General features: G+C 40.2%; 1 protein-coding gene across 1 annotated transcript in view; it reads right to left on the reverse strand.

Annotated features, from left to right (window-relative positions):
• Positions 1-22976, reverse strand: part of il17rd (interleukin 17 receptor D) — a 64799-nt gene that overhangs the window by 27015 nt on the left and 14808 nt on the right. Inside the window, exon 2 of the mRNA XM_028824371.2 lies at positions 2060-2123. Coding sequence (XP_028680204.1) covers positions 2060-2123 — 64 coding nt within the window. The remainder of the gene's footprint in view (positions 1-2059; positions 2124-22976) is intronic.

Here is a 22976-nt window from a genome sequence, read left to right on the forward strand (position 1 = left end):
TTTCTCCACATTTGAATTGCGCATACGTTTTTTTTTTTTAGCCTTTCGAATGCTCTGCTTTCATAATCTGCTCTGCATGTGTATAGCGCCAACGTTTGTGAACGTCTTTATGAAGTTCTACTTTGTCTTTTACTCTGTCTTTTAATTCTGAGCCCGATTGGACGTGCTTTGTTTCATTTCCACTTGTTATGGGCTGATAATCACTTGCCTTATTTTCTGAATTTGCACCTAGATTATTTTTTCTTTTTCCTTTGCAACACTTTTGAGTCTCTTTTCTCCACGCTGATTTCTTCTTTGCTTATTCGTCGACGTTTCATTTATAATGTATGTCCTTATACGCTTTATATGCGCTGAGACCCTGGATCTGTGTGTGCTCAAATCCTTCACAAGACTGAATGTTTTGCTGCCCCGTTGTCCTATTTGATAGACTGTAAGTAGGGCGTGTCTTGCAAGAATTTCATGTTCTATGTCATCGCGAGACAGGCCTGGGTCAATCTCTTGGCACAATGTCTCATGTTTAAGGTCCCTGCGAGACGCACCGTGGCAAGTCTCTTTGGTCTTGCGGGTCTTTTAAATGTCATCCGAGAAGATCACGTATTGTAGCCTTTTCTTTTTATAATAGAGAGATTTTTTTATAAACTTGTCTTTCTTCATCTTGTAAAGCACTTTGATTTACATCATTTGTATGAAAACATGCCATAAAAATAAATGTTGTTGTCGTCTGATACCACATCGGCCACTTGATACACTCTGGCATCTTTTAAGGCTGTTCTCCATCGCCAACTAAGGCATACATGGTCAATTTCGTTGTACAGATGTATGTGCAGACCAATGAAGCAGATGAAGCAGCAAAAGACAAGTTTTATGATGAATTGCAGATCCCAAGACAAGACCTCAAACTTGTCATTGGATATATGAATGCCCAGTTTGGTTGTAAACATGAGGAAACCATCGGCCCGTTTGTATTCCCTGACTGGCTGTTGGACAGTTAGTCTCTTTCTGTGAGCATAATGATCTCTGGGTCAGTAACACCTTCTTCCAGCATAAGCTGATTCACAAGAGAATGTAGTGTTTGCCAAATGGACGCACATTTAATGAATTCATCATTTTTACGATGGAAGTCAAAGTAGCTTTTAAGTCTCAAAGCTTATCAGATTCCCACGATCCTTTGCATGAAGAAGCCTTTCCTGGCTTCAACCTTAAATGCATTTCCACACAGTTCCCACTGGGTGTCCTTAATTACATAAATCTATATTTAACTGAAATAATTGTTTTGGATCCACTTTAGGGATGCCTTTGAGAATTTTGAAGGCCTGGAGAAGGTCTGCATTCAGCCTTCTTTGCTTAAAACTAAACGGGTTTGACTCGGGTTAAATGGGCTGTTTTCGCAGCTTAAGGATGGCTTCTTTCACCTGCATGGAGAGCTCCTTTGACCGCATGTTGTCTGTTCACAGCAAAATCTTCCACATGGAAGCACCACACCTCAAATCAACTCCAGGCCTTTAATCTGCTTAATTGATGACATAACGATGGACTTGCCCACACCTGCCCATGAAATAGCCTTTGAGTCAATTGTCCAATTACTTTTGAGCCCCTGAAATGAAGGAATTGTGTTAAAAAATGCTTTAGTTGCCACACATTTTTATGCAATCGTTTTGTTCACCCCACTGAATTAAAGCTGAAAGTCTGCACTTCAACTGCATCTGAGTTGTTTCATTGAAAATTCATTGTGGTAATGTACAGAACCAAAATTAGAAAAAAGTTGTCTCTGTCCAAATATTTATGGACCAAACTGTAGATGACATCAGAACAATTATGACAAGAGCAGGCAATTTAACCCAAGTAGCCCATCAATCCTATTTTCCCAAAATGCCATTAAGTCAAGTCTTAAAGGTCCTCAAAGCATCACTATCTGCCACAATACGTGGCAAATTATTTGGGTGTCTACCGAGAACAGATATGAAGCCACAAAGGGGGCACGGTAGATGCCTTCTCTTCTTAGGTATGCAGTGTTACTTTAATGATCAATGTCCAAAAGGAAAGAAACACCAAAGCTTACTTTCATATCGGAAAGCGATGAAACCCGCACTGCCACGGTTCTTGTTTCCAGACCAAACGCCACCCTGAAAACAAAGAGCAAAAAAAGATCATGAAATGAAACTGCACTGAGGCAACTTAAGAGCAGCCATTGTATTGCAAAGCAACAGCATGGAGCACTCTTGGTAGCACCATGTCCTTGTTGCCATGTCACTCGTACCCTATGCGCTTTACTTTTAAAACAACTATAAGTGTAAATATGAAACCATCTTCTTGAGATTAGGAAATGCTATCAGAATTTAATGAACTACTAAATCCAAAACATATAGAAAATCATCCCCAAAGTATAACATATGAAATGGGAATAAATTCACTGGCTTTGTTGTCAGCTTTCTGTAGTGAGCTGAATGTCTATCGGAATACAGGTAGAAGAAAGCTAAATTCTGGAACATACACAGTTTCAAGTCAGTTCTTCAGTATGGACATTTAAAGTAGAGGTAAAGACCTCAGTATAAAAATTTTCCCATCAAAGGGGACTCAAAGGGCACCTCTACCAGCAGGTGAAGCAGTAATTTGACATTGAGTAACATAACATAGCACAACAGAGCATAACATAATACAGCTCAAAATAACATTACATAATATACTGTAGTATAAAACAGAACAACACAGTTTAACAACATAGCAGAATACAACACAATATAACATGACATAGCATAAAATAGCACAAAGCAACACATTATAACACACTATAACAATGTAGCACAAAACATCACAACACATTATAATATAATGTAACATATCACAACACAAGATAGCACAAAATAAAATACATTATAACACAGCACAAAATAGCAAAAAACAATACATTACAACAAAATATAATGTAGCACAACACAACATAACATAACATACAACGCATTATATAGCAGAAAATAGCACAACAACATACAGTAATAAAGTACAAAACTGCACAACACATTATAATATAGTGTAACATAATATTGCACAGCATAGCACAACACACCACAATTTAACATAACATAGAACAAAACAAAATACAGTATAACACAGCACAAAACAGAAAAAAACAACACATTATAACAAAATATAAGATAGCACAAAACAGCACAACTCAATATAACATAACATAGCACAACACAACATAATAAAACAGAAAATAGCACAACACAACATAATATAGTACAAAACAGCACAACACAATATAACAACATAGCACAAAATTACAGTATAACAAAATGCTAACATAGCACAGCATAGCACAACACAAGACAACATAACACAGCACAAAAGAGCACAATACACCATATAGTATAACATAACAACACAAATTAGCACAACACAACGTTACATAAATATAATACAACATAACCTTAACCCCCCCATTCTGACACATTTAATCTAGTTTAGGATCATGGGGGCCACAGCCTATTCCGGCTGCACTGGGTACAAGGCAGGTACCAATCTTTTCCGTTGACCACTTATGCACACACCCACACCTTCTCACACTGGGCCAAGTTAGATTTGCTCAAAACGGTCTGGATGAAGACCTTTAGCAGCAGGCTTCTTTGTGTCTGCTGTCACTACAGGACCCTGTGACATCATTCAGGGACCTGTGGCTAAAGCTGATAGTGACGTATGTTTGGAAGGTCCGCCGTCTGTTAGAAATGGAAGTGACGTTAATATTCAGTGCTTTTGAATGCCATTAATTTTTGTTTATTAGGTGTTTTGCCTGAACTTTTGTAGATTGTGTGTCAAAAACAACTTAAGTTGCCAAACTTGTTATGGTATGTATCAAAGTATAACATCATCTGATGAAAATATACAGTATTATATGTGTTATCTATTGTATGTGTCAAATTTGGGAAGCACGGTGGCATAGTGCCTTGTAACAAGGAGGCTAGAGTTTAAGTCCTGGGTACACCCTGCGTGGAGTTTGCATGTTTTCTCTGTGTGTATGTGGGTTCCCTTTGGGGCTTCTGATTTCCTTCCACACTCCACAGACATACAGCTTAGGTGCCAGGAGAGGCTCCAGCCCCCCACATCCCTGAACTGGATTAAGTGGGTTTGAGAATATTATATGTTATCTTGCTTAGCCTGGTTGATTCTGCAATGACTTGATTGGTTCTACCCTCTCTGAACCCATGCCAGCTAACCTCCATGAGCACACATTGCTATACTGACCTGAACATCTCATCTTATTTTATGGCTTCTGCAGGCAACCAGCTGTCTTTAGTTAAGTTTGCTGTTTTTATGAAATCTCCTAATTCACCTCATTACTGCTCAGCTTGTTTTTGATGTTTATGTCTCCGCCTGTTTTGTGATGGACTTGCACACAATTCGAGCAAATAGCTGAGCCAGCGGCTTCATAAGAAGACAAGGCTGAGAAACCAGCAAGTCGTGATCTGCTGGGTAGACTTCAGCTGCAATCAACTTTTCAGCATCTGCCTCAATGACACACACAACAACAGGAAGGAAAGGGAAAAAAAATAAGGACAGACCATAAGAAGTCTTCTGAAAAGTTCAGCCGTGCCCGGCATCTCTTCATTTTCTACGCTTGCCTGCCACTGTACCCTGGCTCATTATGAGCACAATTTGGTGAAAGTGTTTCCAGTCGAGCAGAGAACACTGAATGCTAATCTGCTCGCCTGAGGGAAGGACCTTCATTCCAGCCTAATTAGAACGGCACATTTGTTGGGCTTATGTGCCCCAACGCAGCTCTCAAATCCCCCCCCCCCCCCCTTCCTCACCCGCCTTTTTCTTCTCTGGTCCAATAGGAGCAGCGACCCCAAGTCTCTTTAGATGGCTGTTGCCTGGGGTTTTCCATAAAATTCGGCTCTCCTGATGTGGAGTCAGCAGTTGAGACTTAATTGATGAGATGTGTTGGAAGAGACTCAGGAAAACAGCCATTCCTTATGAGGGAAAGGTTCCAGCGCTCCTAAGAGACCTGAGGAGGACAGGGCGCAAGCTCTGCAGGGTCTCGGCATGCAGAAAGAAAGGAAGGAACAGTCCAGTGATCCAAAGTCCCCAGGAATGCATGGGAAATGTTCCTCAAAAAACAATGAGCAAAAAATATAAACAGATGCTCAAAAATAAGAGGAACACTTTTAACATTTTTTAAAAGTCAGAAGCCCATACTCTCTCAGGGTTTAGATCCTGACTTTATCTGATAAGGAAGCATTAGATAGGGCTGGGACCAACACCGTGTAGCTAAACCATATTCATCCATAAATGGCTGACTTATAGACTCCAGCTAACCTAACCTGCATTTTTTGGGATGTAGTAGAAAACAAGAGCAGCTGGAGAAAACCCTAATGGACTGGATGGCTGCACAAATACTTTCATATATACAGTGGATTTAGAAAGTATTCAGACCCTTTCACTTTCTGTGCTCTTTATTGTGTTGTAGCTTTAATTTTACATGGATGCATTTGTCTTTTTTGCTTATCAATCTATACTCAATAGCCCATAATGACAAAGTGAATATATGTTTTCAGAGTTTTTTGCAAATTTATTAAAAATCAAACAAATTGAAATCTCTCATTCATACAAGTATTTAGACTCTTTGTTGTGGCACTCCAAATTGTGGTCAGATGCATCCTGTTCTCCTTGAGATGTGTCCAGAACTTAATTGGAGTCCACCTGTGGTAAACTGAATTGATTAAACACCATGTAGGAATGTATACACCTGTGTTTCAGACACACTCACTTAGCGTGTTTACATGTGCTTCAATAACCTGATTATTGACAGAAATTTCTAAAATGCCATGTAAACCCTTATTCTGGTTAGGGAAATCGAGCTGTTGGCCTCAGAGAAACCTGATTAAAAGAGGTAGATTTCTCTGCGAATAACCCTTAACTGGTTTGCTCTTAAGGATTTTGTAGTCTGTGAATGTCTGTTGTGTGCACTGTCAGCCTGCACACATATTAGTTTTGTACAAGCTTTCAGCAGTCACTGGTGAAAATGTCCACAAGATAAACTTCCAGAGAAATTTGTTCGGGTGATCTCATTATTCCTTTTCCTGGGTGAAATAATCTTTTTCAATATTTCAGGAATTGCTAAATTTATGTTGATGAGCTGAAAGTAGAGCACTAAACTTAGCAACACAATCTCGAGAACAGCAGGGTAAAATTTAGAAAGTAACCTGTGTTACGGTGTCCGATTACTTTTTAAAGTGACAAGTAACCTAACGCATATCTTATTAAAGTAAAAATACCTGCATTGTTATTATTCCAGCAGCACTGGATGTGAGGCAAGAAGTAAAAGAGTGTGCTGCATGCAATCCGGTAACAGAAACCTATAAATAAAGCGTCAATTTGACTAACCATATTTATAAAACACAAGAAAACAATCACAGGCATTGTGCTGCTTTTCTAATTCATGGTGGCCGATGATTACATTTAACTTTTTCTTGAGTAGTTTATTGATACCAGAGCATTTTCATAAAGGAAAAAACTCCAGAAGATTACTTGTGAATATGAACGTGGGTTATTAAGAAACCAGGTTTGTGCCTTAACCGGGTTATTCACCTTAACATGATTATATGTGTGCATGTAAATGCACTAAATGCTAACAGATGCATAAAATCAAGTGCATAGCCATTCAATTTCCATTGACAAACATTGGCAAAAATGGGTTGTACTGAAGAGCTCAGTGAATTTAAACATGGCACTGTCATAGGATGTCACCTTTATCTTTACTTGAAATGTCTGCTCTGCTAGATCTGCCTGGTCAATGTTAAGTGTTATTATTGTGAAGTAAAAGGTTCTAGGAGCAACAACAACATATCCATAAAATAGTAGACCACACACATTCACAAAGAGAGTGGCTAGTAATGAAGTGCATAGTGCAAAAAAAAATGCCCTCTGTGGTATCACTCACAGCAGAGTTACAAACTGCCCATGGAAGCAACATCCGGAACATTTGTTAAAACTATTTATCATTCAGTTTTTATGTGTCAATGTATCTTCTACTATATACCATGTGTTTTATGGGTGGGTCCCCAAGAGGCGGGCAACCCTCAGCCCTTTAGTCCTCGGCGGTTCAATTAAATGCACTTGGTGGTTTTGGGGAGCTCTAGTAATCATTGTTATCGTACCTTTTTTTGGATTAACTGGATTTTTGAAGCCTTGCTGTTTTTTGACCTCCCTTCTGGATTTATGTTTCCGAAACTTGCATGCCTTGTTTCAGGGAACTTCTTTTGCCTGCTGTGTTCTTTGTCACAAAGTATTTCTGTTGCTTGTTTCGTTACAAACTGAGGTTTGATGGGATATCCCCCTCTAATGGCTATTTTGAGTTATTTTTGGACTTTTTTTTGGCTTAGGAACCCCAAGTTCATGACACTCTTCCCCTTATTATTCCAAATTATCCCACTAACCATGTTGTACTTTTTCACAGGGATTTAGACAACAAAGTTTCATGAACTGGAAGCAGAACTGAATGGAGTTTATTACGGCGTCGGAGAGTGGTGACATGTTTCAGTTGGTTGAACAAGTAAGAAGTTCACTAAACTCTGTGCACTTCACAATATTATGCCAGTTAGGTATTCATTGAATTGGATATTTTTTTAGATTTTCTCCACTTTCTTTATGTTTTTGATGTTTGAATATATACAGTATCTACAGTATGTCTCACATTTAGGTGCATTTGTTGTTTGATTATGAAATAGTTTGTTTTTTCTCATGTGACAGTCAAAGTATTGTTTTTCAGTTTGTTCTAGTGTTTTATAAATTTGGATTAATATTATCATAATTAGCTTTCTCTAAGTGTCTTTGATTATAACTTATTATGGGATTCATTTATTTAGTTCAATAAAGATTAATTACTTAATTTTCTTTTATTATTCTATTTAGGCATTTAAGGTGGCAATTGCTGTCTGCGTGCATTAGAATTCTCTAGTATTGTAATAAAAGAGGCAACGGCCATTGGTTTGAAACTTGCCTTGATTTTATTTGCACCAAGCGTAACTGGAACTACATGTGGGGGTTTTGCACATTATCTTCACGTGTGCCCAGGGCTTTCCTTAAAACTGAAAGTCTTTGTGTTTTTCACTTTTGGAACCAGACATCTACCACTGCCACTTTGGGAAACTTTACATTTTTAATAGCCCAGCACTGCTCAAGTGCAAGTGTCGCACTCATTAGAACATTGTGTAGATTTACTTGTGGTTGGAAAGAACCACAATAGGAAATCAGATTTCCTCAGTCACCATTCAGTGATTCAAATATCATTATCATGCAGTCCTGGAAAGAAATGCATCACTGTAACAGTGGAACCAAGTCTCAAACTGAGGATTCTATGTTAACAGGAATGCAAGTTGTGCCCATTGTTAACACAAAAATGCTTACATTGGAAAACCTTTAAGAACAGTGGTCTCCATGGACAAGAGTTCAATTTCTAGCCCTGTCACTGTCCATGTTCTACCCCTGTCTATTTCATTTTTCTTGGTTAGGTTAATTTCCAAGTGCAGGAGTGTGTATGTGTGTTTGCACTCCGCAGTAGACTCCATCTCTCCTCCACAGTTGGTTCCTGCATGGCATCCAGTGCTGCCAGAATAGGTACTGGCATCCCATGGCCCTGGTTAGAAAATGGAGGGACACACAGCCAACTTCAGTTACATGCATTACATTCGGATGAATTTGAAGACACTGGATCTTATAGGGTCTATACTCTTAAACAGAATGGTTCTTAATAGTAATTTATGCTTCTTTACTGGGTTGTGTGGTTCCTTATAGAACTAGTGATTGACAAGGCACCATTTCATTCTGGGCAGGGATCTTTACACATGAAGTTGGTTCTTGGTGCTTTGAAAAAACTTTTCAATATGTGGAAAAAAAGGAAAATGTTTAATGTATGGTTGCCTACCTAGCAGGACACTAACAGATTAAGAAAACCTGGACTTAGCCTGTGTTATTGTATGCAATGAGAGCCCTTTTAAAAATCAGGAGCCATTGGCATTTCACAAATCTATTACCATCTGCTTGGTTGGTTATTTACTGGACAGAGCCAATTATGGATCTGAATTAAGGGTTCTTTCTGGATCCTTCAGGGAGACAGGTCTTTTTGGACCCAAAAATGGTTCCACTATGGCATCTCTCTGAAGACCCACTTGGACACCCTCATTTTTAAGAGTGTAGGGATGGTATTTTTATTAGCCACTGTTGTATCCCTTTATTGTGGCTGTCACATCAGCACTGATAACTGCACAATGTTTTGTTTCAACCACAGTTTGTTTGCTGGCTTATGTATGTCGTGCCTTTTTCTGCAGTATTTATTATTTTTGAACTGTTATTTTTCATGTGTTCTTTGTAAGTTTGTCATTTTATTAGCATTGTTTTGTTTATTGATTTAGTATAAATTTCAAATGAACCCGAGGTTCATGACACTTTGATCCTTAAAAAAAACAGAATATAATCAAACATAAAGGAACCAAGAATGAGTGTCCTGTGTGGCAGAAAATACAGCAGAGAGAAAACAAGCAGCAAAAAAGACCAATTACCATAACATACATTTTGATACATCTTCTACATAATTAAGTACAAAACACTGGAACATTAGAAACATTTAGATGAGAACAGGACATTTATCCCATCAAAGCTCACCAGTGTTATCCACTTAATTTTTCCAAAATAACATCAAGTCGAGTTTTGAAAGTCCTGCCTACCACACTACTTGGTCACTTATAAAAACTCCCTAATATCTGTGTGAAATCTACCCTTAACAATTTTCCAACTGTGTCTCCATATTCTTCTTGAACTAATTTTAAAGACACCATCTTGATCCACTGTACTAAGTCCCTTCATAATGTTGTCTCCTCTTAATCTTCTCCTTTAACTGAAAAGGCTCGGCTCTTTTAAAATCTTTCCTCATAGTTTATTCCCTGCTGCCCTGGAATCAGCCTAGTGGCTCTTCTCTGGACTTTTCTAGTGCTGCTATGTCCTTTTTTGTAGTCTGGAGACCAAAACTGCACACAGGACTCCATATAAGGCCTCACCAGTGTGTTAATAAAGCTTGAGCACAGCCTCCTTGGGCTTGTACTCCACACCTCAGGGCGCTAAAAAACCTCACATTCTGTTAGCCTTCTTAATGGCTTCTGATCACTATCTGGAAGTTGATAGTGTTGAGTCCACTGCAATTCCTAAATCTTTCTCATAAGCTGTATGTTCAATTTTCAGACCTCTCATTGTGTATTCAAACCTCACATTTTTACTTCCTATGTGTAATACTTTACATTTACTGCCATTAAATTTCATCCGCCACAAATGTGCCCAAGCTTGTACCTGTACTGTATGTTTCATACAATTAATGCATAGGCCATCAGCCACACTGCAGTTTTTGAAGTTACTGGAAAAATGACTTGAATCACTTCACCTGCCAAGTTGGCAACTACAAAGCTCCACAGTTTGTACTATACCGAGCAAGAAACTGCATTAGCATAAATTTCACTGAAGAAAGGCACTATATCATCATTTTTTGAGAGGCATGGAGGCACAGAGAGGCAAGCAGATATTCTGCTGTGACAGACACTCGGCCTGCTCAGCCTAGTGGCTCCTGGCCAGAGGAGCACTGTGATGCAGATGACTTTTCCGTATGTTCTCTCTTTAAAGAATGCAGCTTCCCTCTCAATCGTTCATCCAGAAACTCCAGCCGTCAACATTTATAGCTCTAGAGGGAAGGCACGAGCAGACTGCATGCCAACAGCATCTGTCCCATACACCCAGCTCATTGAGAGACAACGCCACATCTCCCTCTTCAGTGATGTCATCAAGAACATGCTAGTGCCCCCACCAGCAGGGAGGCAGACACATCACACAGGAGAGGTACAAATTACGTGAACGTAAAACTGCCTTTCAGTGCTCCCCCCACCTCCCCTACTTCTCAGATCCATAGAGACCTTGCAGACACAGTGCAGAGTCCTTAGCTGCCTTGGAATTCTTGGAACTGCTCAGAAACTTCAAAACCCTGACAAGTCTCTCAGGAGAAAAGCATAAGTGTTACAGTTTCATTGTGACCAATGGCCGCTTAAGTTGAAGCCAGCAAGTCGATAAAAATAAAAAAAATAAAAAAATAAAGGGCATTAATACAGGAACCATTCACAACCACGCCACACACTGACGGCCAGAAAAGAAAGCATAAGAGACAGATGGAATGTCCAGAGCCAGAATGATATTTCCTACTCGTCACAAACCTGGCCGTCTCCTCCAGACACGACATCTGCTGCACGCATTTGGTCCACACACAGCTCGGCTCATGTGAAGTATAAGCCAACATGCTGGATCGCTTTTTTTTTTTTCACTGACCACTTCTTTTTTTGCCCTTTTTATATTGTGATCCGCTTCCAGGCAGAGCCCTAGATTACCTCTAAATTCCTAATAATTTCATAGTGCTCAAGTATAAGCTATCCTGCTTTAATCATGTCGCTCTGATACAGCCCATTCAGGCAGCCTTGCAGAGCGGCACACATGTGGCTCTTATTAGCACACATCTGTCTCCAGTTTTACACTCTTGCATGGAAGTTCTCGAAGACAATTGCCTTTGTGTCCTGCCTGCTGGAGAATTAATACAAATTAAATGCAGTTTGGTCTAAAATAAGAATCAAGGCAACAAATAAAGGAATGTTAATAGACGAGGCAACATTTAGGCTGGCACTGACCGTATCTTCCGATTATGCCTTTAGCAGCTGCAGGAGGAAGACACACTGAAGGACGCTTGTTCCAAAGTGGTGTTATGGTTACTAGGAAGCGAGGTTCAAAATTCCCTAAATTAGCCTTAAAAGGAGGAGGCAAAAGGTTACCCTTTTCAACATGGCTGTGGCCTTACAATGGGTTGTGGTTTACACAAACTATAGTTTATTAAAAAATCTGTCACTGGGGTCACGCAACCTTCTACATACTTTGATCCCTTTCCTCTCATCCACATTTATAAACAGCACCAGTGCTTATCTGACAGAAGTAAATGTGGCACATATGTCTTTTAGGTGTGGTAGACTGAAGCAGTATTAAATACTTTTTATATATGTGTTTTTGTCTATTTTATGTTGTTTTTTGACCTGAAGATTCAATTTTTGAGGTTTACACTAACAAAAGTTTTAGAATACCTCAGTTTTTCTTCAGATTTAATCAGCTGAAATGCAATGAGTGACATAAAATGGTGAAAAGGTCAGCAGTAAACTGCCAGAGGTTTAAATTTAAAGTTTAAGTTAGCAAAAACTGAATAAAAGGAAATTTCACAATATTATAAATGGGCCTTCATCAGAGAACAACTGATAGGATGCAACCTATAGATGACCTGCACCAATTAAGTAAATAAGCCTTGCAAGCTGAAGCAAGTAATTTGCACAGGTGTCCCAAATTCTGTTGATTACTTAAAAACTCTCTGTCTAGTTGGAACACACTGTGTCACTACACCCTCTGAAGTACTACTTGGGCAATATTCCAATGATAATGGCAAGAAAATGGCAATTAACAAATGGAATGAGACAGAGCATTATTACCTTAGAAGTTTAGGCCTTTCATTTATACAAAATCAGAGTGTCAGTGAGTCCAGTGGTGTCCTATACAATCCAATGGCAACTGGAAACAGAAAAGAAACTCTGATAGGAGGAGATCTGGCAGACCCAAAGTCACCACCAAATCAGAAGACAAGTTCCAGAGGGTCACCTGCTTGTGTGATGGGCACCTCACAGCACAACAGCTTCAAGCTCAGTTTAACAGTGCAGGTCGAAAAAAGCAAGTGTCACTTTGCACTGTGAAGAGGAGACTTTGTGCTGCAGATTTGACAGGGTGAGAGGCAGGAACAAAGCCATTCCTTAAAGGACAAAATAGGGCCTTGAAATAGCGACTCTGGACTACTGCAGAATGGAAGAAAGTCTTATAGACCGATGAATCATCCATCCATTTTCCAACCCGCTGAATCCAAACACAGAGTCACGGGGGTCTGCTGGAGCCAATCCCAGCCAACACAGGGCACAAGGCAGGAACCAATCCCGGGCAGGGTGCCAACCCACCAATGAATCAACATTTGAAAATTTCGGATCATCACTGATACAGGGTGTTTGTGCGCCATCGAGTTGGTGACAGAATGGTTCCTCAGTGTGTGACACCAGCTGTCAAAAATGGAGGAGAAAGTGTGATGGTCTGAGGTTCTTTTGGTAGAGGTTGGTAACTTGAAGAGAGTGACTGGCATTCTGAGTCAAAAGGGTTACCACAGCATTTTGCAGCACCATGCAGTACCTTCTGGTCTGTATCTAGTAGGTCAGGGGTTCATCCTACATCAAGACAATGAACCAAAACATACCCCTATGTCAGAACTAGACATTAAACTGTGTGTATTTCCATAAAAACTGAGTGCTCTAAAATTTTTGACCAGTAGTGTATAGAAGTAAAAGGAACTATATAATAGATAGAATCACGCATGCGTGTTGGAGGACCTCTTCACAGGATCAATCGAGGTATGTAATATCTCACTGAGATGAGAAGGGGCACTGCCGCTAGCATTGTCATCTCTTTTTTTGTGCACAGTGCTGAGAAGCTTCCCAGTGAGAGCATATGATCCTGCTACTTCCAGTCCAGTCGCCATAAAACCTGGGCATCCTGGAAGGAGGCATCTAATGGATGGATGGATGGATAGATGGATAATTTTAATTTTAGTGTAGTTGGCAGGATAGATAGATAGATAGATAGATAGATAGATAGATAGATAGATAGATAGATAGATAGATAGATAGATAGATAGATAGATAGATAGATAGATAGATAGATAGATAGATAATTACTTATCTTGGTTTTAATTTTGTTAGAATTACAGATATACATACATATGGTATATGTAGAGAAAGTGAAACAGCTTTGGGTCATTACCTGCCCATAAATTTTGTTTTAATTAACAAAAATTAAACCATAAGTGAAAGGTTACTTGTAAATGAAAGTTAAATGTTTCCACAGGGTGTCTCATGACCTGCTCCTGCCACACCCACCATGCTGTTCATGTCGTAACTCAGGTGGGCTTCCATTACTTTTTTCCCTACCTGGGTACTGTTCTGCCAGATTGTGTAAAGTCATGTAAGTAAAAATAATTGCTGGTGGACCCGAGGAAGAAAAGTTATTGAAAGTCAAAAAGCTGGATTCAGAAGCCAAAAAGGACTCAATCATCAACACCCAAAACACTATTCAAAAATCTTTATTGAAAATGCAGACACCAAAGTACTGTCTTTCAAACACTGGCTACATGCATTTTGATTTTATTCGAGTGTAGAAAGATGGATGCAAAACACAGTGTGATGCTGGCTAAAGCGCCATGTAAGCTGACATCATCCTCTGCAACTTCAGGCCATCACAGGTAAAGAAAACGCAAATTGGAGGTATTGTATCCAAATACCGAAACTCCGGAGCCTGTGAAGTGACATGACTAAGAAAAAACTTCTTATTTCTCATGTCCACAAGAAAATATCCCATGCTCATGATATAATTTCATATGACACGAGAAAGTTTTACGTGGTTTGCATGTTCTCCCCGTGTCTGCGTGGGTTTCCTCCGGGCGCTCCGGTTTCCTCCCACAGTCCAAAGACATGCTGGTTAGGTGGATTGGCGATTCTAAATTGGCCCTAGTGTGTGCTTGGTGTGTGGGTGTGTTTGTGTGTGTCCTGCGGTGGGTTGGCACCCTGCCCAGGATTGGTTCCCTGCCTTGTGCCCTGTGTTGGCTGGGATTGGCTCCAGCAGACCCCCGTGACCCTGTGTTCGGATTCAGCGGGTTGGAAAATGGATGGATGGAAGTTTTACGTGCTCGTGAGATGTTTTTGTGTGCGAATACTAAACATAGTGACAAATGACAAAGTGACAAGTGACTAACAAGGACAATAACATTCCAAAATCCCTAGAGTAGGCTCCTTTTGCCTGGTAGTCCTGCGGATCACTCCATGTCCAGAATCACAAAGCCAAATCCTATGCTGCTTAGCCATTTAAATCTGTGACTTGCTTGTGATCATTATATGGTCAGATCATCTCACTCAGTGGCAGGTTCATGTGTGGTCGCCCATTTGACAAACTGATGAAGAACGAGACTGTTTACTCAGTGGCCCCAGTGAGTACCGGGCAAGCACCCAGTGCCTAGCTAGATACTTGGGTCACGGTATAGCATAGTGGTTGAGGCTTTGGAGTTTAAACGTTAAGGTTACGGGTTCAACTCCCACTGCTGCCACTGCTTGACTATCAGCATGTCACTTCACCTGCTTGTGCTCCAACTGGAAAAACAAAAGAACTGCAACCAATCAGTCACCTTGGATAAAAGCATCAGCCAAATAATAAGTAATAATAACAACAACTGTTTTTAGTGTGATCATTGGTGGTATTTGAGGGCAGTTATGCAGGTACTCCAGTCCAAATCATCCCAGAGCTGAAGTCTTTTTATCCCCATAATTATAAGCCTACTCCACTATGAGGTTCATCTGAAATTGTTTAAGGCTGCCACTTTCCAACTTTCCAGAGAGGCGACGTGCTGCCGCCAACAACATTCTACCTTGAAAACTCAAATTTCATTGACGACCCTTATAAGGGGTGGGTGTGATTATAGATAAGCAATTGAAGCAGTAAGGAATGTCAGAGCACACATCCACTAACAAAGCCCATCTTATTCGCGTCTCAAGCGTGTCCTGTCGTTGCCTTTCTTTTTAGAGCTGCAGGGCTCTTCAAAGCAGACATGAAACCGATTGCTATCATCACAAATCCTGTCCTCGGGGCCTGATGATTTCCACTCCAACAGGAGTCCCTTTTTGCTCGCCATGAAATGCCCTTCATGCACTAATGTGGTGGGGTTAGACGTTTGCCGAGAAAGTGGACACATTTTACCCTGTTGAGACGTGTAGTAATCTGTTCGTCCAGTCTTCGTTGGTTTTTAGCAAAATGATCCTAAGAGAAACGTTTGCCACATTTTCCATTTTATGTGTTTTCTAAGCCTACTCTGCTTAATGGAATGTTTATCCTCGAAAAGATAACATGTAATTCTATTATAAAAAGATCTGCCCCTTAATCTGGGATTGACATTTGAACTTCTTGCCCTTTCATTTTCCCTCAACCTAGCCCAGAATTGTAATCTTTATGCAATTTTCATTAAACTTAACAAACTGTTGCACAAACAGAATTGCACATGCGGAGTGGGTCATGAATTCCAACATAAAACAATGTGACATTGGCAGGGTTTAGTGTTGGCTAGAGATACAGTAAACTCCAAACCAGCAAGCAGCCCAACTATCATTTAAGACAGCATGTCCACCTCCTGCTATAGCTGACAATAATAGTATGTAGCTGCGTATACAACAAAGCCATGACTGCAACTTGTTGACTGACATCTTTTACAGCACTACACCAAAACACAGCACAAATTCCAACTGTAACAGATAGCCCGGACCATAGACAGACACCACGCTGTTGTCACACAACACACCTTTATTCAACGTACTGGCACAGCACACAATATCCCATAGTGCTGCCAATACCCTCAGTACTCAGTCCTTTCTTCCTTTGCTCCAACAAGCTCCACTCCTGTGCTCTCCTACTAGCTCAGTCCACTGCCACCTGTCTCCAGCTCCCGAGTTGTGGCAACTGTCTCCTTTTATAGAGGACCCGGAAGTGCTCCAGCTGTTCCCCGATTAGCTTCTGGCTGCACTTCCAGGCGAGACGGAAGTCCTGCACAGGAGGGCTCAGCCGTTCTCCATATGCCCCCTGATGGTGTTCGTGAGCCACAGCAGGGTTGAACGTCCCTGATCTGTGGCAGTGGGCTGTCCCCCGTTGTCTCGGCCCGGGTGAGTATCCCAGCCGCCCGTTACACAACCCACAATGCTGCTCACTGACTCAGAGTCCAAAGCCCATTACCCCTTCCAAGGCTAGCATTATCTACATGACTCCATTCTGCACAAAAAACAACACTGTCCTCATTGGCTGCAAGACCCAAATGTGAAGGTACAATTCACTGGTTCAGCTTTATAAGTATTTTTACCTCTAAGGTATTAGTATTATGATAGATAAAGAACAGCTAAATTCGAGAAATGTTTTTTTCTTGCACTTAACAAGTTTTATAGAAAGATGAGGGCATCTGCTATGAGGAGTGAAGGCATCTTGGGTGTCTTAGTTCAGTGGGCCTGTGAATGGAGAGTTACACCTGACACCTTTCATCTTCACGCTGATAGAGTTTAGATGGCTGACATAGACTCTGGGAATGCCGTACTGTGCTGTTTGGCTTGGAAGTCTGACTAGGAGAGGATGCACACTGTGGGGGAGCATTTGAGTTAGCATCGGGGTAGTTCAGGCATCAAAGATTTTGGATTGCATGAGAAATCTTTGTTGTGGCATTAGTTAGTATCAAATCAATTCACAGAGTCAGGATTTAATATGTTTTTGAGTCTAATAGTTTGGTTTTGTGTTTTTGGATTTTTCTATTTTGGGTTGATTAAATTTTGGCATAGACCTCTACTAGTTTAATCTAGTTTTTTGTGTTCCTAAGAATTCCTTATGAATGCTTTGAAATTACTGCAATCTTTTTTCGTCTGTTGCCTCCTGACTCACCGGTATGACAAAACCCCCATATACGATACAACATTTGACTCATCTTGATGTCAGGTTATGCAAGACTTTGAGCTTTTAGAAGTCCTCCCCCTTATTTTTGACCATCTCTGGACCTGAAAAACCATCTTTTTAGGTAATTTTTTGTAGAAAATTATACCCTTATGATAAAGAATAAACCAATAGGCGTCTTCAGCTCAAATGATCAGAATGACTTAAACTTGTGCATGCCACATCAACCAACTCCAGTGTTTCATCCCCTAAGGGGTCAAAGTCACTCCTATCATGAACATGAGGTTCATTGGCAAACAGAATCTGAAAACATACCTCAAAATGCTAGAACCACAAAAGACACAGAAGGTAATGCCTTCAAAATAGGTCAAAAAACAAAGAAAGAGGTCACAAAAATCCAGGAACTCAGTAATTATAAAATAAAATAACAAAAAACACAGGAGAACTCACCAACCACCAAGCACACTCAATGAACTGCAAGGGACTGAGTTTTCCTCAGCTTCTATAGGGCTGAGGGTAGTCTCTTGACAGTGATGGGCAGGTGGTCCTCTCTCCAGAGCAACCATCCACAAAACACATGGTGAATAGAAGAAGGTACTTACACGTCAAGAAACTATATGACAGTTTTATAAATAATAGACATAAAGAGACATCTGAACCCCAGACGGGGTGGGGAGTTTGGCTCAAACATAACAACTCCTTTTCGCAAAAATAAAAATGGGGATCGGTAATATAGGCATGTGGAGTGTTGTTTTATGCTATTTGAGGTTGCCGATTATGTTTTTAATATCTGAATTTTTACCATTTGTCCTCACTTTCTAAGGGCTAGTCCAAGCAGGTTAAAAATGACAAATTTCAAACATAAGCATGTGAGGCATCGTTTTAGACTATTTCAAGGTCAGTGATTATGAATGTGATGTTATTTTTGATTTTTTTTCTATTACAATTGAGAATATTTAGATTTTAATCATTTAAACTGAAACACACATAATATTTAATATTTAAAAATTTTGAAGTAACTATTCTTCTTTATTAAGTACTTGTACTTCATTAAGTAGATCATTACATTTCTTATGAACACCCCAAATTAGGGTGATTTACAGTAGCTCTGATTTTTTCCCCTTCATATTCATTTTTTTTTGTCTTCCCTTTTTTTGTCTATGGTAGAACACCACCCACCAAACTGATCCCACCCCCCAAAAAAAGCCTGCAAGTAGTCGACTGATCACCTTTATGGTTTTGTACCCACACCCACTTCACTGTACCAACTCACCATCTGTGCACTCCTGAGTCATGAATTGCCAGCGTGAGACATTTACAGCTGCGTTACCCAACCTGTGGGCCATGGCAAAATTGCAGGTGGACTGCGGCCAACCCATGCATATATCACCTTCTCACCAATTCCATGACGACCGCGCTCAATTTGTAGCAGTAACCTTGTAGGTCAATCGTGGCCGACACAGGACAAAACTTCATCCACCAGTCCAACGATTGTGCTCGATTCACAGCACCAGCAGCAGAGGTAGATTGCAGCCAATCCTGGATGAGCTCCCCAACCCCAGCTCTGACAATTGTGTTCGATTCACCAAGGAGGACCACCCCACTCACCCCGCTCAGACATTCTTGCTAAATTCACAGAGGAGGACTCTTCTCTCCCAAGTTTGGTTATGACCACACTGGCATGTGAACTCAGTCATGACACCACAAAGTTTGGGAAACACTGCTCTACAGTTTGTCACCAGCAGTATAACTCCTTTACAAATACTAGGCCACAAAGGCAAACCAGCTATGTTCCCATCACTGTCTTGCACTCACCCCATTATTTTCACTTGTGTGGCCACCAGCAATGTTGCAGACAATACAGCAGGTGGTGTGCATCTGAGATAACTAAAAAGTGCATGTGCATGCACAAAGGCCCTAGCATAATATTAGTGTGAGGCATGCAGATGACAATTATTAGGCAGCTTGTTACTTTTGCCATGTGAGACATGCTGACATTATAAAAGCGGTCTGTGCATCTCCACAGGGGACAAGGGTGGAACAGAGAAATTGGAAAAGGTGAAGAGTTCGAGTCTACTATGCAAGGTCTTAGAGATGAATCTTGTGAGGTTGACGCAGTATTGGAAGAGGTCAGAGTAGGTGACACTATGGGGTATTTTGACTAACTTCTTCATGTTCATTGGCTTTCTGAAGCATGAGGTGTATCATAGATCCTCACCTGCTTGTAACTGTTGTTTCAATATTCCAAGTATACAGGGGCAAAATTTCACTGTACACAGTACTAAATTCTGCAATTAGTTACCCCCCCCCCCCAAAACATTAAACTGAATACTGATTTAACTTTTTTTTTTTTTTTTTTTTTTTTTAAACTTAAGCTGACACCCCATCTAGCGTGTCCAATGACCTACATTTGGGTTGCAGCCTCCATGTTAAGAGACAGTGACCTAGAGTTTGCCACAAAGAACATGATTACTTTACAACTACTGGGCCACAAAAGAACACCAGCTTTGTGCCCACCACCACCATCTTGCCTTGCCTAAATTGTTCTCAACCCATGTGCCCAACACAACTTCACCACCAGCCAACTAAACCTCAGACCTGCATGTAGTCACTTCTGAGACTTAGAGCACCAAATTGCCTTCTCTCATCCCCTAAGATTGCCTGCAAGTTGCCTTCACCATGACTCCTGCTAAAACACACCAGCAGACATTTCTCAGACTACATCTTCAAAACCAAAATTCAAGTCACTTGATTTATGTCTGCATAAAAATAACACGTCTATGACTCCGCCTTTAATTTCTGACTGCCTAGCTCCTTCTGAAGCAAGACTGATCTTAAATCAGTATAACAAAGTGTCTTTAAATATTTGTTTCTCAGTGCTAATGCTGAAGAGCTTGTCAGATCTGATCCTAATCATTGATGAGATTTTTGCATAAAATCTCCACTTCTCCTTGAATCAGTGGTTGTAGATCAAGTCCTGGTACCCACTTCTAATGATTTAGAAGACTTCAGTATAAAATCTCCACATTGCCCATTGTTAGTGCTGAAAAACTGACTTCAACTTAGCAAATCAAAACTGGCCCTGGTCTTTGCCAGAACCTTTGTATAAAATCTCCTGTGTCCCAGTAGATAGTGGCTCCCCCGTGTTAACAAAAAAGAACTGACATTAGCTTACCTTATCAAATTTAGTCCTGGTTATTGACAAGAATTCTGTTACGGGGTCTTCTGGCGACTACCCTTCACTAATCTTGTGACTTTAATAAATATAGTAATGGCCCTAGTTTTGGTTGTAGGTGCAGAGGTACTAAAAGCATGTGTCAGGCAGGCCCACCATCAAGAGGGACACTTAGAAGAAGAAGCTCATTCTGTGTATGCTGGGACAATCCAGGCAGGGCCAATGGCTCATGTCTGATTTTGAGTTTTAATGAAAACCAGCAGCCCACTGTGAGCTCAGCTTAGGCCTCTGCATGCCTGTATTGCTGGAAAGCAGGCCCTTTGTCAAAGGTACAAGAGTAACAAACGCGCCAGTTATAGCCTTTGTGCTTTAAAAGAGTCACGCGTGAGCAGACTTCATCCATGACTGAAGGCTCAGAGTCATCATGAGAGACAAGAGGCAGTGAGGATAAAGAAATCCTGATAAGAGGACTTAAAAAATGAATGGATGAAGTGGAGGACTGCAGTTACTTTAAAATCCAACTCAGTTCAATTAAATGTATTATATAGCAGCATTCACTAAATACAGGCTTAAAGCTACATGTACTGAACGTACACCTGCAATAACTGGACATGTGGGACACAAGTACATACATTTATGTATGGAAAAAGCTGGCATTTGCTAAAAATCTAATAATGGGTATTTAAGTTTGGAAAAGATTTTGTATATTTTCTTATGATTCTGTCTGTAACCAGAGATTTTCCAGGAAAAGAAATTTGAAGTTTCAAAGTAAGGAAGTTCTACTCACTAGTAGTGATGAGCAAACCCCAATCATTTTGCTTTGCCTTGAGTTCAACAGAAGAGTGGAAAGGTTCGGGAATCACGGCAAAACTCCGCGAAATGCATTGACATCAATAGAGAAGGAGAAACTGAGCTAGTTCTGAGTGGATTACAATGGTGTTTTAATTGTCCCTGAGGACTAGTGAGGCGTCTGCCAGTTATGCTGGACTGATCATTATGGCCTGAAGTATGAGGCAGCAATGCTAACCACTGTGATAAAATTATTCAGAGTTCACAATTCACTGAGTTCTCTCTCTCTCGTCTCCTGAGCTCCTATCAGTTTCACTAAACTAACGTGCTCTCGGACTATTCAGAGCTCCGACTTGTGACATTTCACCTTCCTACTTCAGTGCATCCACGTGGGTTTCTGGTTGGACTATTTGGAAAAATGCAAGGTTGCCATTCATTTATTATTTGGTCTATAAAAAAAAAAGCAATTCAAGATAAACTGAATTTTTTTGTGTAACTAAAGAACAAAATATACATATTAAATGTTTATCACTTTGCTCCAAATGCAGTTTGACAAAAAATAGCATTTTGGGCTTACCAGGTTCATATATTTTATGTGAAAAGTCACCTTTACATCACAGTTCGGACAATACAGGTAGCTTTGTTTTGTACAAATTGTAATTTTGAGTTTGTCAAGCTTTCACATGGTGTTTCTGACTCAACAACATGGATTTACCATCTATCCTAGAGCACATGAATGCAGGAAATCTGAAGAAGCGTGTTTAGCACTACATTAGGTTTTCATTCTGTTCCGATTTCTTCTTGTTTGATTTTTTTCATCCTTTGTCCCAATTGTGTGTTCATGCTATTTTTTTGTGCCCTTGTATTTTTTGCTGCTCAAATCATGAATTTTGGCTAGACAGTGTTATGTGTCTATGTACAGTACTATACACTGCATTGACATCAAAGTCTCGGCTTTGATCAAACTATGGGAAGACTTTCATGAGTGACTCAAACAAAAAGAAAATCAAATGAAGAAAGAATAACTTGATTTGACTTGAGGTTTTGTTCATATCTGTTTTCAAATCTGCTTTTGCCTTATTAGCATGTCTTTATGTCATGAACAGATTGAAAGACTATTTATGATTTCTCCGTATCAGCTTTGCTAAATGACCTCAACTGTTCTCCTAAAAGAAAGAACCTTTATATTCTCTGCTGCTTGCTAAAATAATAGGTTCTTTAGGACTTTCTGTTTATTCCATCAAACACATTAAAATGGAGACTGTGACCAAGCCACCTCTGAATGCTGTTAGCTAATTTAAAATGACCTTCTTAATGTAGAATGCCAGTGTGCCAACATGAGTTAGCAAAGTGGAGATTTTGTAAAGAGATCTTGTAATGCTCCAGTGCT

The sequence above is a fragment of the Erpetoichthys calabaricus genome, chromosome 18 (assembly GCF_900747795.2).
Source record: "Erpetoichthys calabaricus chromosome 18, fErpCal1.3, whole genome shotgun sequence".
NCBI classification, from domain to species: Eukaryota; Metazoa; Chordata; class Cladistia; order Polypteriformes; family Polypteridae; genus Erpetoichthys; species Erpetoichthys calabaricus.